This window comes from Malaclemys terrapin, chromosome 17 (assembly GCF_027887155.1).
Source record: "Malaclemys terrapin pileata isolate rMalTer1 chromosome 17, rMalTer1.hap1, whole genome shotgun sequence".
NCBI lineage: Eukaryota > Metazoa > Chordata > Testudines > Emydidae > Malaclemys > Malaclemys terrapin.
In genome coordinates this window covers 21,674,241-21,691,341 of record NC_071521.1, presented here as the reverse complement: position 1 = coordinate 21,691,341, position 17,101 = coordinate 21,674,241, and the positions used below count along the sequence as shown (strand labels likewise).

The window sequence follows — 17,101 nt, the reverse complement described above, 5'->3', positions numbered from 1 at the left end:
GCATTACACCCTGGGTCTTTCAACCCAGGACCACGTGCAGCCTCGTTCAGTGCCCAGCTAGGACAGCGGGAGGTGAAGGAGATGGGACTCATCGTAAGAGAGCCCTTAGCCCTCCAGTAGGGTAGGGAAGTGGGGCTGGGGGCTGACAGGGAGGAGAGGAGCAGGGGGGGAAGTAATCACATGCAAGGAGGGCACAGCCTAATCCTCCAACACACTAGGACGACCCCCACCACTTTCTCTTGTTCCCTCAACTCCCCCCCGCTCCCCTTACCCCCAGGAAGGGCCCAACTCACCCTAACACACCCCTCTGCAACCCTCTTTGGCCTCCAAGGGCTGCCTGGGACTCTGCTCTTGGCTGTTACAGGGACTGCACCAGGGGCACACTTCTCCACGAGGGCCGACCTGCTGCCCAGCCAGGGGAAGGGTGGAGCAGGCACACGGCCCTTGCTGACCCTCGCTGTGCCTGACTTCGTCTCAATCGTCCAGCATCAGGGAGAGGAGCAAGGCCAAGAAGAGCCAAGAACTCAATGCAGCTCCCCACAGAAAGTCCTCACCCTCCCCCAGCAGGTTCCTCCAGCTGCCCTACCTCCAAGGTGGTCCTGCGGGGCCGGTTGCAGTAGCTGTAGAGCTCCTCCTGGCCCTGCGCAGAGTTGAATTCCTGCAGCTTCTCCCGCTCCAGTTCGTTTGGCGAGAACCAGGACAAGAGCTCGAAGAAAGAGCGACGGGGAACACAGGAAATGTCCAGGTAGCAGGCGACCAGGTGCTGGATGGTGCATGGCTGCGGCAAGTGGGCAGGAAGGGGGATTCCTGCAAGGGAAGGCATGAGGCCAAGAGAGCTCTTGAGACTGGCGCTGACCCAAGTAAGGGGCAAGAAGCCTGGCTGCACAACTGCCCAAGGAGCTCCCTCCCCCACACCTAGGGCTGCCTCAGCTTGGAGCCTGACCGGAGCCGGAGCGGCTCTGCACTAGCAGAAGACACGTACGGTGCAGCGAGTGAGTGATGCTGCAGTCAGCTGAAGGGGGTTCACTTGTTCCTAGGGGAGTCACTGAGTCACCCCAGCGAATGGATTTGCCAGCACCCGGGGGAGCCCAGTCGAGTCGAACCCAGTGGAAGCTCCCCAGGACAGGTGACTTACCTGAGCTGTAACTGGTGCTTCGAGCTGCGGGTGCAGACATGTGTTGCACTCAGGTGCGTTTGCACGTCGCGCATGAAGAGTCGAAGACACTTTTCCTACAGCAGAATCCACTAGGGCAGCAGGCGCTTGGTGTCTCCATGCGGCCCCGCCCCAGGCTATATAAGGGTGGCACCAACCGAGCCCCCCTCAATTCTTTCCCTCGAGAGAGGCAGACTAGGACTCCAATGACGAGGGCTGGAGGGTGGGTCACAGAACAGACGTCTGCATCCACAGCTCAGAGAACAACTGCAGCAGGAAAACCATCTCCGGCTCTCCATGCCCTAGGTGCAGACACGCCTGAGTGCAAGGCACATCTGCAACCGCTTGAGGAACCGGCCACAGCATTGTCCTGCCAGCCCGCGGAGCCCTCGCTGCTCTGCTCCGCTCCGCTCCCCTCCCCCAGCCACCCCGCACGACCACAGCTCCCTACCCTCTCCCTGGCCACCCCGCGCGGCCACCGCTCCCTACCCTCTCCCTGGCCACCCTGCGCGGCCACCGCTCCCTACCCTCTCCCTGGCCACCCCGCGCAGCCACCGCTCCCCGCCCCCTCCCCGGTCACCCCTCCCTGGCCACCCCGCACAGCCACCGCTCCCCGCCCCCTCCCCTTGCTGCCCATAGCCTGAGACGGGGGAGGCTGGGGGTGCTGCAGAGAAGAGTGGGTGCTGACTCACAGGAATGGATTTTCTTAGCTGTCTTGTGTCTGTGGATCTCACTCCAGATGCACGAGCACCTCCGGGATGCGAGAGGCGAATCTTTGACCAGCAGGGTCTGTTGGCCTGTGACCTGCAATCCTTGTGCCCCGCCCGCCTGGGGGCTTGTAGGGCAGAGCAGCCCTGGCTGTCTCTGATCCCCTGACTAGTTCAGAACCCCAGCAGAGATGGACGATGAAAGGAGCAGGGCTGGAGGGCAGGCTGGGGGGCCACACGGCCAAAACACCTCAAAGCTGCACAGTTCCTGGCAGATCTGTCTCCAAGTTTCTGTCTGGGTGGGTCCCCACTTGCGGGGGCCAGATACACCCACCCACCAACAGGCGGGAGCAAGGAGTGCGGAACTGCTCTCCTGAGCCCAGATCCGGGTGCTAATGGATTGTCACAGTCTGCGCTGGTTCTGGGTAGAGTTTAGACCTCTGGAACAGCCTCCCAACAGCGGTTGTGGGGGGCAAAGAATGAATTCGCTTTAAGCGGAAGGTGGACACGTGTCTGAGTGGACTGTACGATGGGGTTGCTGGTGATGGCGGGGGGCAGGGCTCAACCCAGAAGGGTCCTGACTGCTATGTCTCATGTACCTAAAACTCATGCATCAGGTCCTCAGCTGGGAGATGCTCCCCTCCCCACCCTGTTCTCTGGGGTTTGGTTTCTTTCCTCTGATGCCCCAGGGCTGGCCCGGGCTGGAGATGCAGGGCCAGGGCTCTGAGCGTGGTCTCTCTCAGGTGCTTGGCTGGCTGGATCTTGCTAGCTGATTGCCCTGCGTGGGCTCAGGAAGGAATCTCCCCCCAGCTCAGATTGGCAGTGATCTGGGGGTGCTCACCTGCCTCTGCAGTGCCCGTGTGCAGGTCACTGCCAGGAGTATTTGGGTGTATCTCGTTTCATTCTTTCCTTGATACTCCTGGTCCCTGCCTGTGGCTGTGACGCTTTCGTCTCATCGCGGTGCTGGGGGGAGAGTGCGCGTGCTGCCGGCCTGTCACCCACAGGGAGCAGACCACTCGAGCTGGAGACCCCTGCTGGCCTTCCACGCTCAGCAGCTGCCCTGCACACTCCCAGGACAGGAGCGCTCCTGTGGCAAGCTGGAGAGACTGGCTGGGCTCCAGCTGCGTGGGCTCTGACTCCTGACAGGGCGGGTCCCAGGGTGGGTGGCGATGGGCTGGGCTGCCCAGGGCGGGTCTCGGAGCAGGCGGTGATGGGCTGGGCTGGCCGGGGCGGGAGGCGATGGGCCGGGCTGGTCTCGGGGCAGGCGGCGATGGGCCAGGCTGGCCGGGGCGGGTCTTGGGGCAGGTGATGATGGGCTGGGCTGGCCGAGGCTGGTCTCGGGGCGGGCGGCGATGGGCCAGGCTGGCCGGGGCGGGAGGCGATGGGCCGGGCTGGTCTCGGGGCAGGCGGCGACGGGCCGGGCTGGCCGGGGCGGGAGGCGACGGGCCGGGCTGGCCGGGGCGGGAGGCGACGGGCCGGGCTGGCCGGGGCGGGAGGCGACGGGCCGGGCTGGCCGGGGCGGGAGGCGACGGGCCGGGCTGGCCGGGGCAGGCGGCGACGGGCCGGGCTGGTCTCGGGGCAGGCGGCGACGGGCCGGGCTGGCCGGGGCGGGAGGCGACGGGCCGGGCTGGCCGGGGCGGGAGGCGACGGGCCGGGCTGGCCGGGGCGGGAGGCGACGGGCCGGGCTGGCCGGGGCGGGAGGCGATGGGCCGGGCTGGTCTCGGGGCGGGAGGCGATGGGCCGGGCTGGTCTCGGGGCAGGCGGCGACGGGCCGGGCTGGCCGGGGCGGGAGGCGACGGGCCGGGCTGGCCGGGGCGGGAGGCGACGGGCCGGGCTGGCCGGGGCGGGAGGCGACGGGCCGGGCTGGCCGGGGCGGGAGGCGACGGGCCGGGCTGGCCGGGGCGGGAGGCGATGGGCCGGGCTGGTCTCGGGGCAGGAGGCGATGGGCCGGGCTGGTCTCGGGGCAGGCGGCGACGGGCCGGGCTGGCCGGGGCGGGAGGCGACGGGCCGGGCTGGCCGGGGCGGGAGGCGACGGGCCGGGCTGGCCGGGGCGGGAGGCGACGGGCCGGGCTGGCCGGGGCGGGAGGCGACGGGCCGGGCTGGCCGGGGCGGGAGGCGATGGGCCGGGCTGGTCTCGGGGCGGGAGGCGATGGGCCGGGCTGGTCTCGGGGCAGGCGGCGACGGGCCGGGCTGGCCGGGGCGGGAGGCGACGGGCCGGGCTGGCCGGGGCGGGAGGCGACGGGCCGGGCTGGCCGGGGCGGGAGGCGACGGGCCGGGCTGGCCGGGGCGGGAGGCGACGGGCCGGGCTGGCCGGGGCGGGAGGCGACGGGCCGGGCTGGTCTCGGGGCAGGCGGCGACGGGCCGGGCTGGCCGGGGCGGGAGGCGACGGGCCGGGCTGGCCGGGGCGGGAGGCGACGGGCCGGGCTGGCCGGGGCGGGAGGCGACGGGCCGGGCTGGCCGGGGCGGGAGGCGACGGGCCGGGCTGGCCGGGGCGGGAGGCGACGGGCCGGGCTGGCCGGGGCGGGAGGCGACGGGCCGGGCTGGCCGGGGCAGGCGGCGACGGGCCGGGCTGGTCTCGGGGCAGGCGGCGACGGGCCGGGCTGGTCTCGGGGCGGGAGGCGACGGGCCGGGCTGGTCTCGGGGCGGGAGGCGACGGGCCGGGCTGGTCTCGGGGCGGGAGGCGACGGGCCGGGCTGGTCTCGGGGCGGGAGGCGACGGGCCGGGCTGGTCTCGGGGCGGGAGGCGACGGGCCGGGCTGGTCTCGGGGCGGGAGGCGACGGGCCGGGCTGGTCTCGGGGCGGGAGGCGACGGGCCGGGCTGGTCTCGGGGCGGGAGGCGACGGGCCGGGCTGGTCTCGGGGCGGGAGGCGACGGGCCGGGCTGGTCTCGGGGCGGGAGGCGACGGGCCGGGCTGGTCTCGGGGCGGGAGGCGACGGGCCGGGCTGGTCTCGGGGCGGGAGGCGACGGGCCGGGCTGGTCTCGGGGCGGGAGGCGACGGGCCGGGCTGGTCTCGGGGCGGGAGGCGACGGGCCGGGCTGGTCTCGGGGCGGGAGGCGACGGGCCGGGCTGGTCTCGGGGCGGGAGGCGACGGGCCGGGCTGGTCTCGGGGCGGGAGGCGACGGGCCGGGCTGGTCTCGGGGCGGGAGGCGACGGGCCGGGCTGGTCTCGGGGCGGGAGGCGACGGGCCGGGCTGGTCTCGGGGCGGGAGGCGACGGGCCGGGCTGGTCTCGGGGCGGGAGGCGACGGGCCGGGCTGGTCTCGGGGCGGGAGGCGACGGGCCGGGCTGGTCTCGGGGCGGGAGGCGACGGGCCGGGCTGGTCTCGGGGCGGGAGGCGACGGGCCGGGCTGGTCTCGGGGCGGGAGGCGACGGGCCGGGCTGGTCTCGGGGCGGGAGGCGACGGGCCGGGCTGGTCTCGGGGCGGGAGGCGACGGGCCGGGCTGGTCTCGGGGCGGGCGGCGACGGGCCGGGCTGGTCTCGGGGCAGGCGGCGACGGGCCGGGCTGGTCTCGGGGCAGGCGGCGACGGGCCGGGCTGGTCTCGGGGCAGGCGGCGATGGGCCGGGCTGGTCTCGGGGCGGGTCTCTGGGAGGAGAGGGGCTGGCCCAGTACTGATTTCTGGGGCGCTTATGAAAGACAACGGAGGAAGACGAGCTCCTGGGGTCTCGCTGGAGGAGCCAATGGTGCCTCCTGGGGCCGAAGTGCTAGACCAGAGGGGTAGTCTGGGCTGGTCCCCAAGTGATGCCCGCTGGGGCAATCCTGGGCCCTTGGGAGGAACGTGTCTGGGTGATCCTGGGCCCCCACACTGAACCCCTGGAGCTGACCAGGCAGTAAAGCGAGGAGCCACCGGAGGGCAGGAGCTTCCCGACAGGTCGGCTCTGAAGAGAGGCTCATAGACTCCTAGACTTTAAGGTCAGCAGGGACCATTATGATCATCTAGTCTGACCTCCTGCACAACGCAGGCCACAGAATCTCACCCACCCACTCCTGTAACAAACCCCTGATCTATGTCTGAGCTACTGAAGTCCTCAACTTGTGGTTAAAGACTTCAAGGTGCAGAGAATCCTCCAGCAAGTGACCCGTGTCCCACGCTGCAGAGGAAGGCGAAAATTCCTTCCCAACCCCAAATATGGCGATCAGCTAAACCCTGAGCATGTGGGCAAGACTCACCAGCCAGACACCCAGGAAAGAATTCTCTGTAGTAACTCAGATCCCACCCTATCTAACATCCCATCACAGGCCATTGGGCATATTTACCTGCTAGTAGTCAAAGATGAATTAATTGCCAAAATTAGGCTATCCCATCATACCATCCCCTCCATAAACTTATCAAGCTTAGTCTTGAAGCCAGACATGTCTTTTGCCCCCACTGCTCCCCTTGGCAGGCTGTTCCAGAACGTCACTCCTCTCATGGTGAGGGCGCTGGGATGCCGCAGGTGGAGTCCACTGAGCTCTGTCTCACGGCCCCGGCGCTAGGGGGAACTGAGGGGCCCGCTCTGCCCGTCATGCCCTCAGAAGGGCGAGGGCGAGGACGCAGGCTAAACACTGCTGGTCAAATCCCGATCTCCCACATCTGGAGTGGGACCACACGGCCAGACTGGAAGCCCAGATAAGGGCGGGAGCCTCTGTCTGCTCACGAGACAGAGAAGGACAGCCAAGCCAGCAGTGGCTGACTAGCTCTCCTGCAATCTCCCAGGCTCCAAGCCCAAGAAAGCAGAGACTGGAGCTGGAACAGAGCCACCGAATGGGCGGCCCCATCCTGGCAGGGAGAGGAAGGAGCGGGGGGTGGGGGCACGTACCGGGCTCAGAGGGCTTCAGCACGAAGCATCTGTCTGGATCCAGGCGCAGGAGCTGGCAGAACTGCTGCACGTCCTCAGGGGCATTCCGGGGCTGGATCATCACCACGTCTCCCGCACTGTACCTGCAGGGCACGTGCCAGCTGAGCATAGCCGCCGGGCATCACCGCTGCCAGCTCCTCCCGCACAGCCAACCGCAGCAGGAGGGGAGCTCACAGGCCCCTGCAGAGGGCGGGGTCCGAAAGGGGGATTGCCAAGCAGTGGGAGGCAGGTGGAAGCCTGTTCCTCAATGCAGGCCCCTCCCATGGGTGGAATCACTCTGCCCAGCTCCCTGCCGCCTCGGTTTCCAACAGCAACAAGCGAATCCCAATCAGTACCGGTGGCAGTGCCGTCCCAATCCCCAGCTAGGGCCAAAATACAGCCCAGTTTTCCACCAGCTCTGCTGAGTAGGGAGCCAGCCCACGAGGGGCTAAACGGCTGGAGACTAGGCACCACTGGGGCCCATTAAACCGTGGGGCCCAGCATCCTTGCAGAAACCTGGAGAGGAGCGGCCGGGGAGGGGGAAATGGAGGCCGGGTGGCCTGGGGATCACATTCATCCCTTCCTGTGGGATCAAGTCAGCTCCCCTCCCGAGCAGCACCTGCCTGGGGCATCACTCAAAGGGCTGCCCAGCGGCAGTGAAGCAGAGCGGTGGGGCCCACCATTGCGCAGGTGGAGAGGCTGACAATAGGACAACAAGGAGAGGTGCAGAAAGCCAAACACTGATGGCCCTGCTCAGATTGATAAACCTGCTGAACGAGTCTCTGCTCTGGCCAGCAAGAGACCCCTGGAGAAAGAAAACTCCCTTCTTCAGGGCAGCGAGCCAGCAGGGACAGAGAGTGGCTGAGGTCACGGGGTCACTGGGAGCACAAGGAGGGGCCAGGGCAGCTCCCGTTCCACGTGTCTGCTAGGAGCCCAGTGCATCTAGGGGTGACTCACTCAATCCCGGAGCCTGTGACATCAAACTCAATGAGCCGGACATCCTGAAAGTGTGATTCCGCCGTGACTCTGAGGTTGGACACCACCTGGGCAGCAAAGGGGTGCAGCTCTGAGGGGGCCTGCCTGGCTGCCTCCCCGTCGCAGCCACTGGAGCGCTCATCCAGAAAATGCAGAGTGAACTTGGAGGGTAAACTGCAGGGAAGAACAATGTGGCACAGTCAGTTCCATTGCACGGCCTCTCTGGGCCAGTGGTGGTTAGCACCAGTCGCCCCCAAAGCCCGGAGCATTGCCTGGGTACCATCTGCAGGCTGCTCCCAAACTCAGAGGCACCCAAATGTGCCCCAAACCGCTGCCAGGAGCCAGGCTAGCTCTGCAATATGAGCACAGCCTGAGGGCACAGAAACAGAGCACAACCCAGCCAGTCTGCCAAGCAGAGCCCCGCAGCCAGATGCATTCTGGGGCAGCCAGAGCCAGGCTCCAGCATCAGCTGGTCCCAGAAAGGACACAGTAAATCTGCCAGGCTTCCAAGCACGCCAGGGACGTGAGGTGTGCAGACGAGGTGCACAGAACCCCTGCAGAGCAGTACTGCCGAGAGCAACCCCCAGGCCGCTGACACAGGGACCGGGCAGCAGGGAAATGCCTGCAGCAAACGCCCACCCCAGCAGGGCCGGCTCTGGTGTTTTTGCCGCCCTAGGCAAAAAAGCCACCCGCCGCCCTCCCCCGGCCCAGCGCGGCAGGGGAGGGCGCTGAGCCCGACCGCAGGCCCGCAATCCCCGACCGGCTGGAGCACCGGGGGGAGGGCGGCGAGCCCGCCGCGGCTCCGCTCTCCCCGGCGGCCAGAGTGCCGGGGGGAGGGCAGAGAGCCCCCGGCGGCCAGAGCACCGGGAGCAGGGCGGAGAACCCGGCCGGGGCTCTCCGCTCTCCCCTGCGGCCAGAGCGCCAGGGGTAGGGCGGAGAGCCCCTGGCGGCCAGAGCGCTGGGAGAGGGTGGCGAGCCCGGCCGGAGGGCGGGGAGCCCGGACGGGGCCCCACTCTCCCCGACCGGCCAGAGCGCCGGGGGGAGGGCGGCGAGCCCGCTACGGCTCCGCTCTCCCCGGCGGCCGGAGTGCCGCAGGGAGGGCGGTGAGCCCAGTCGCGGCCCCGCTGTCGGGCCGGAGCACCCCGCTGCGCCGCCCCCCTCCAGGTGCCGCCCCAAGCACATGCCTGGTGGGCTGGTGCCTGGAGCCGGCCCTGCACCCCAGGGACACAGAGAACGGTGTGGAATCCAGGGAGCCTTTCCCACATGGGGCAGCAGAGGGAGCTCTCCCTTCCCCAGCTAAAGGAGAATGGACGGGCGTCCAGAAGGCCCCAGAGGAGTCTCCCCACCCCATGGAGCTAGCGGGACTCCCCTGCTGGTGCCCCACTGTCCCCACAGCAGAGAGCCGGACTCCTGGGCTGGGAACACGACCCGTAACAGAAACGCAGGCTGGCCGGCGGGTCAGTGCGCAGTATCCCATAGCCCCTCTTCTGGGGCAGAGGTCAGAGTCCCATGGAACAGTACCAGCCCCAGGCTGCCTGAGCCCCCTTCCCCCGCACACATCCCCAGCCAGGCCTCTGTGCAGTACCGGAGAAGGGGAGACTCCCAAGCTGAGCCCCCTTTCCCTGTGGGAGGGTCCCCAGGGCAGGAATGGGGCCCACAGAACCTGCAGCTGCTCATAGGGGAGCTCTGCTACGATAAGCCTGATGGTTGGGGGCAAGGCAAATGCCATATTTAGGGCTGTCGCAGCCTGGACTGTGTCCCTTTAAATGGTTCGCCATGAAAGACCTTCTGTGACACTGGCAGAGCAGGTGCCAGCTCATGCCAAGGCCCCCAGACCCCAACTGACCACTGACGAATGCATGGCTGGAAACACCCGTGTGTTAGTATTGTTAAAACCGGTATTAGATTGATAACCGTGGGTTTTCTGTCTAGACTTTATGAAATGCTTGTATCATGCTGCATGTATTGAGCTCACTTAACACCTGAACCCCATGGTATAAGGTTATATTAAGCGTTTGCAGTGGAAGCCTGTGTGACTGTGTAGCTCACCAAACAGGAAAGAAGCGTTAGTTAATGTAAAGGCTGGCTTCCTACAGAAGGTGGTAGGTCCTGCCCACAGGATGGCCCACATGAGCCATCGTGAAACATCAGAGGACAAAGACTTTGGTGATTTCTCCCCCCACACCCATGAAGAGGAGACACACACAAGGACCCATCCCATCAGCCTGAACTCTGGGGCAAGGGAATAAAAATTCCTGACAAGAAGAAACTGGGTCTCTATGCTACTGGACTTGGAGAGGGCAAGATTTCTAAGCATAAGCAAGGGATCCCCAGTGCTTGGCGTGGGTTAGCCCTAGAGGACATATAGAGTTTGGGTATTACAGCAGCTTCTATTACCTGTTGGAACCTAAGAGTGTAAACTCATTTGTGTGTGTACGTTTATCAGCTTTAACTTTGTAAATAACTCTCTCATTTCTTTTTCTTAGTTAATAAGCCTTTAGTTAGAGTAGAAGCTCGCTTATCTGAGCCTCCGTTATCCAGCGCTCCATATTAACCGAACTAGGCGGTGGGGCTTAGGCTGTTAGCCCTGGGCGGCAAGGCTGACAGTCCGAGCCCTGCCCATTCTCCTGATTATCTGAATTTTTAATTATCGGATCCAGTCCTGGTCCCAATGAGATTGGATAAATGGGGTTGCACTGTAATTTATTATAAGACTGGCTACATGCGTTGTCTTTGGTGCAGGATCTAAAGGTGCAATTGCTCTGGGGTAAGTGACTGGTCCTTTGGGACTGGGAGTAACCTGAATATTGTGATTTTTGGTGTAAGGGACCATTTATCAAAAAGGCAGGCTTGCGTGGATGGAGTACCCAAGGGGACTGTCTGTGACGCCGTGTTAAGGCTGCTGTTCACACTTGACATTTGGTTGGTGAAATCTCTGTATAGAACTCACAACCAGTTTGGGGTGTGTGCCCTGCTCCTTGACAGTCTGCCCTGCGGTTGGTACTCATGTCCCTGAGCCACTCCAGACAGCCTGACACCTTCCTTTTCTACTGTGTGCCAGACGGGTTGAACCAGGATCCTCCATCCAGGGCGTGTCCGGGGCTCTGGCAACCAGGGCAGGACGCTTCCAACCCAGCATACAGGGCAGAGTTGTGTGCCCACAGGGACCAGCCTGGGAAAGCAGTATTTCAAGGCAGCATGTGCAACCAATCAGCTTTCCCCTAGCCAGCAGTGGCTGGAAGGCAGTAGACGGTCTGCGCCCACCCTTGGTACTCACAGGACATCTGGGCCGATAATGCCAAGGCCAGGAGGCAGAGGGTACAAGGGTAGGATCCTTCCCCACAAGTCCAGTAGCCAGGGATCAACCACTGCATCCGGCCTGCAGGAGGTAAATACAAACTGCAGCAGGGCTGGGGGACTGCTGGGACCCTGCCCTGCTGCGTCCCCGTGACCCCCAAACTTCAGAAACCTTCTTCCTGCAACGCTGCCCTAGTGTGGCAAGCGTGGTTCCTTCCGTCAGCCAGAGGGGACACCAGAGGGATGCGAGCCGCCAGCTCCCAGCCCCCACAGCCCAGCTGAATGGGGACTACCGATGGCACGGCACGTGGCAATGAAGCTACGTAACTTGGACGCCCCCACCGGTGCTGAGCATCCGTTCCACTTCTCCCAGCTGGGCCCTCTGTGTAGTCCCACTTGGAGGAGCAGCAGTAGGCAGAGGTGACAATACAGATGCCTGACAGGTAGGTGCTGCCCAGCCGGTCCCTGTGGAGGGGTCACACAGGCAAACTGGAACAGTGACAGCGTTCTAGGGAGGAATCTCGAACCAGGCCCTGAGTTCAGAGAGGAGACTCTTCAGACCCAAGTGCAGTGGCCTCCCATGAGCTCCCTGAAGCAATGAACCTGGGGGGGACCCCAGGGGCTCTTTCCCGGGGGCCAGGAGCTCTGGGTAGCCTGGCGATAGCTCTGCGGTGGGTTAGGTGCACATTCTGTAGCAGGTCCTGGCAGCTGCCCATGCGCTGTGGACACACTTGAGTAATCAGTGCACTCTGGACGGGACAGCCGACCCAGTTAGAACATGAGGGTGAGATTTGACTTCGACGTGAACTGGCTTCGATCATGGGTGAAAATCAGCGCAGCAGCTTTCAGCCTGCCGGTCCCGCTGGACATGTGACAAAACCACAAGGCTGGCGGGGATAAGGGGGCAGTCTCGTCAGGCCTGGAAGAGTTGGTGGGGCTGCAGGTCAGGAATGGGGAAAATCAGCAGTGCAAGGTTGGGGGGGACCCAGGATTAGAACTGAGGGGGTGGGCTGCAGGCCAGGTGCGCAGAGCATTAGCAGAGACTGAGGGGACCAGGGCTGGAAAGCCAGGAAAGGACTGAAGTGTGTGTGGCGAGGGGGAGGGGATGAACAGCAGGGAATACAGGTAAATAAGCAGAGCTGTGGGGAGGAGCCAGGCCTGGACTAGCAGGGAGGGCAGCTAGTCAGATTTCAGGGGCAGGAGCAGAGCTGTTGCAGGGGTGTGAGCCGCCCTGGGAAATCAGAGCCCGCTGCCTTGCCCTACAGGCCGAGCGGGGGGTGCAGCACTCACAGCCCTAGCGGTAGCTGGAGGACCGAAGCCACAGGGGGATGCTGACAGCAGCCCCTCCCCCAGGCAGTGCGCTTACCCCAAGTCATGCTGGTCGTCTCCCAAGGCTACTGGCAGGAGGGGGCCGGCCCCGAGCTGCTGCAGCCGCTTGTGCAGCTTCTTCGCAACAAAATTAAACCTGGGCCAAGAAGAAGCAGAGACACAGACACAGTTGTGGGGGGGGACGGGGGGACACTTTACCCTTGGGAGCACGCGATCCCACTGCTGCCGGGGGCTGGTCCCTGCCCCAGCCCCCCACAAACCTGCTTGCTCTGCCCCACGTGCACATTCTGTCCTGTTGCCGAGCCGATACGAGTGACTGGGCTCCCCAGCTGAGGGGATGGACCGGGTGCAGTTGCTCCCAGGGAGGGGCTGGCTGGTTTTCAAGGATTTTTTTAATGTCAATACAAAACAATCTCCTACCCTCCCATCAGCCTCTGAATGCACAAAAACAGGCTCTCGCTCCCAGGCACGGCTTCCTCCCCACAGTATCCTGCCTGCACACAGGTCATGCAGGCGAGAGCCTCTGGGCTCCAGCCACAGCTCTGCTGCTGGGAACCAGAAGGGAAGCACAGCACGGGCTGCCCTCTCCCCGGGTGTGCTCTGCGGCTGACACACAGCACGGGCTGCCCCCTCCCCGGGTGTGCTGTGCGGCTGACACACCGCACGGGCTGCCCCCTCCCCGGGTGTGCTGTGCGGCTGACACACCGCACGGGCTGCCCCCTCCCCGGGTGTGCTGTGCGGCTGACACACAGCACGGGCTGCCCTCTCCCCGGGTGTGCTGTGCGGCTGACACACGGCACGGGCTGCCCCCTCCCCGGGTGTGCTGTGCGGCTGACACACAGCACGGGCTGCCCTCTCCCCGGGTGTGCTGTGCGGCTGACACACAGCACGGGCTGCCCTCTCCCCGGGTGTGCTCTGCGGCTGACACACAGCACGGGCTGCCCTCTCCCCGGGTGTGCTGTGCGGCTGACACACAGCACGGGCTGCCCCCTCCCCGGGTGTGCTGTGCGGCTGACACACGGCACGGGCTGCCCCCTCCCCGGGTGTGCTGTGCGGCTGACACACGGCACGGGCTGCCCTCTCCCCGGGTGTGCTGTGCGGCTGACACACGGCACGGGCTGCCCCCTCCCCGGGTGTGCTGTGCGGCTGACACACGGCACGGGCTGCCCCCTCCCCGGGTGTGCTGTGCGGCTGACACACGGCACGGGCTGCCCCCTCCCCGGGTGTGCTGTGCGGCTGACACACGGCACGGGCTGCCCCCTCCCCGGGTGTGCTGTGCGGCTGACACACAGCACGGGCTGCCCTCTCCCCGGGTGTGCTGTGCGGCTGACACACAGGACGGGCTGCCCTCTCCCCGGGTGTGCTGTGCGGCTGACACACAGCACGGGCTGCCCTCTCCCCGGGTGTGCTGTGCGGCTGACACACAGCACGGGCTGCCCTCTCCCCGGGTGTGCTGTGCGGCTGACACACGGCACGGGCTGCCCTCTCCCCGGGTGTGCTGTGCGGCTGACACACAGCACGGGCTGCCCTCTCCCCGGATGTGCTGTGCGGCTGACACACAGCACGGGCTGCCCTCTCCCCGGGTGTGCTGTGCGGCTGACACACAGCACGGGCTGCCCTCTCCCCGGGTGTGCTGTGCGGCTGACACACAGCACGGGCTGCCTTCTCCCCGGGTGTGCTGTGCGGCTGACACACAGCACGGGCTGCCTTCTCCCCAGCTGTGCTGTGCGGCTGACACACAGACCAGGCTGCCTTCTCCCCGGGTGTGCTGTGCGGCTGACACACAGACCAGCCTGCCTCTCCCCGGTGTGCTGCTCAGCCTACAGATCCAACAGACCCTCTAGTGACTTTGAGCTTTTCTAAGAAGAGGATTTTTAAAGCACCACGGGTCGATTTACACAAAGGGTCTCAGAACAGCTCTCCTCACCCCAAAGCACTCAGTGCTGGGAGGGGAATGATCAACAGTTTCAGCAACCCGCAGGCCTGGATGGGAACTCAGCAAAGGGGCTGTGGGACAAGCGACTCACTTGGGATAGGAGGAGTCTCCGAGGCCCAGCACGGCATAGTCCATCTGGCAAAGGGAGGCGGGGGACAGGTTCTTTCGGAAAATAAACCTCCAGAAATTCTACAAGCAAACACAGTCAAGAATCGCATGGCTCCAGCGTGCACCCATCCCACAGCCTGCTTTGCCCTCCTGCCCCGAGGGTCCAATCCTGCTGGGGCGGGGCCGTGATCGACTGGGGTCTGTCTCAGTTGGGTGATCGGTTCAGCTGAGTCCTTGGAGATGCAGAATACAATGAGTTCTCTGGTTTATCCAGCAAACTGAAGCCAGGAAACAGGCAACAGTCGGCCTTGCCATGGTGTCAGTGGCAGGGAGCACTCAGCAAGCAGAAGGCAACCCCTGCCTTGCCATGACAGCAGGACAAACTGAGGCCATCATCACTCAGCAAGCTGCTGAGATCGCATCACCTTCCACGTTTATGTCCCAGCAGAAGTAGGGGACGCTTCTCAGCCCCGAAGCCTCCCCAAAGAAAGGCTGCAACGGGGCTATTGTTGCATGGCTATTGTGCCATGTAGCCCCATGATCCCCATCTCTGGCGCCCCTCCAGGTCCCCATAACCCCTCCACCACTCTCTACACATCCCACCCGCCCTCCCCAAATCACTGCAGGCAGGCGCCACCTGCTGCTGCCTGCCTGTTTAGGAAACAATCGGTCTCGCAGAAACACAGTCACAGGAGACAAACTAGGGGTAGAAACAATACCTTCATGTTGTCAGGCGGGTCCCCTTGGCCTGTGGTTGCACACACAAATACCACCAGCGGCTCCTGGATCAGCTGCGCCTGCGTGCACAACAAACATGGACACACACGGTTAGGGCCAGCAATCTTCAACATCCACTGGCAAACTGCACAAGACAGCGCACAGTGCACAGTGCCCCCCTGCCCCTCCCTGGCACAGCCCCACAATGCCCCCTCACAGCCAGACCCCCCTACACCCGCACAGCCACAGTCCTGCATACTGCACCTCCTCTCCACACAGCCAGACCCATACACTGCCCCCCTGCACAACCACAGCCCTGCACAGCCTCAGCCCCGCACACTGTCCCCCACACAGCCAGCCCTGCCGGCACAGTCCCAGCCCTGCACACCGCCCCCCGCACAGCCAGACCCACATACTGCCCCCCCAGCCCTGCATACTGCCCCCCCCACACAGCTCCAACCCTGCACAACCAGACCCCCTGCACAGCCCCAGTGCCACGCACTGCCTCTCCGCATGGCCAGACACACACACTGCCCCCCCCCAGCCCCGCACACCAACCCCCCCCAGCTCCAGCCCCGCACAGCCTCAGCCCTTCACACTGCCCCCCTGTACAGCCAGACCCCCACACCGCCCTCCTGCACAGCCCCAGCCCTGCACACTGTCCCCCCCCCACAGCCCCACACAGCTCCAGCCCTGCACACTGTCCCCCTGCACAGCTCCAGCCCTTAAACCACAATCCCGCACATCCCCAGCCCCTCACAAGGTCCACCCCCACAGCCCCAGCCCCCTACAGCGCTCTCCTGCACAGGAACCAGCAGGGAGGGCATTCTGGGGACAGGCAGGCAGGTGAGCACAGCACGGATCCTCTCGTCAGCAGGATCTCATCCAGCATCTTTAATCAAGCCCAGGTTTACGCAGTACAGCCGTGTGCTCAGAAGGGCCTGGCGCACTTTGTCCGAGCCTCTCAGCCCACCCAGCACCGCACGAACAGCAGGTTTTAACAAGACCCGTTTGTGGTTTTCGCAAGTGGCTTTGCTTTATCTTATTCTGGCCCCTGACACCCCCAGTTTCTGCAGGACAGGCTCATGCTCTTTGTCTCGTAGAAAATGGCTCTAAGTAAACCCAGGGTGGCACCAATTTGCACTAACACAGCTAAAGGCGTGTTTAACTCCTTCCCAGTTCTCAGTCTCTGCAGCAGCGTAGAGCTTGTGCGCTTGCAAGGGGACTTGGAGGCCAGCGCACAAGCCAAGCCCTGTCAGAGCGCAGGCGGCTGACGTGCGGCCGGGGTGCTATCCAGCACACCCTGAAAGGAACTCAGTGGCAAGGGATGAATATAGAAGCTGCACAAGGCTCTTCTCGGCCTCACCACTCATTTTACCCCCATACTCACCACAGGGTAACTGTCCAGGGCCTCTACCCTGCAGTGAAAGCGGCGCCGCTTGGCTTCCCTGCCAATTCTCTCGGCTGTATCTTGAGCTGTCCCAGTCTGGCTGCCAAAGAGAACGAGGAGCTTCCGTTCCGCCATCTGAAAGAGACAAAACGACTCAACAGAGCCCTCGAATAGCTCAGGGGCACTGTCAGGCGGGGAGCCACTCTGGGGAGTCACCGGAGCTTCAGCAGGGTTCCGTCTGGGTGTACCAGGGAGCGATGCTTTGGCACCTAGCAAATACCAGGGGCTAAGGGTTAGAACAAGGCACTAGCAATCAGAGATTGTGGGCTCTAGTCCCAGGCCCGCTAGGCAGCCTTGGGCCAGGCGTGCCCTCTGGGCTGCAGTTTTCCCATCTGCAAAATGCATGTGACAATACATGACTACCTCATTGGCTGAAAGAGGGGTGCTGAGACTTAATTAACCTTTGAGAGTCTCCAAAGAGAAACACCAGCGGGGGGACAAAGTAGCATGATCACTACTGCCGAGCCTCTCCCTCGGCAAAGGGACTTGACAGCTGCTCCAAATAAAGTGACGCTGTTGACTCAAAGTCGAGCCGACTGTAGACAATGATTTCAAAGTAGTGTCAGGCCCAGGTCTTGCCCTACAGCCCCCTGCCAACTGCTGCTGATTTGCAATTC

General features: G+C 64.4%; 1 protein-coding gene across 1 annotated transcript in view; it reads right to left on the bottom strand.

Moving 5' to 3' along the window:
- Nucleotides 1–17,101, bottom strand: part of NDOR1 (NADPH dependent diflavin oxidoreductase 1) — a 44,896-nt gene that overhangs the window by 21,350 nt on the left and 6,445 nt on the right. The window contains exons 2-9 of the mRNA XM_054007452.1: nt 16,425–16,559; nt 15,037–15,114; nt 14,301–14,398; nt 12,311–12,409; nt 10,925–11,026; nt 7,630–7,821; nt 6,655–6,776; nt 587–807 (exon numbers count right to left, since the gene is read on the bottom strand). Of these exons, the coding sequence (XP_053863427.1) occupies nt 587–807; nt 6,655–6,776; nt 7,630–7,821; nt 10,925–11,026; nt 12,311–12,409; nt 14,301–14,398; nt 15,037–15,114; nt 16,425–16,559 (1,047 nt within the window). The remainder of the gene's footprint in view (nt 1–586; nt 808–6,654; nt 6,777–7,629; nt 7,822–10,924; nt 11,027–12,310; nt 12,410–14,300; nt 14,399–15,036; nt 15,115–16,424; nt 16,560–17,101) is intronic.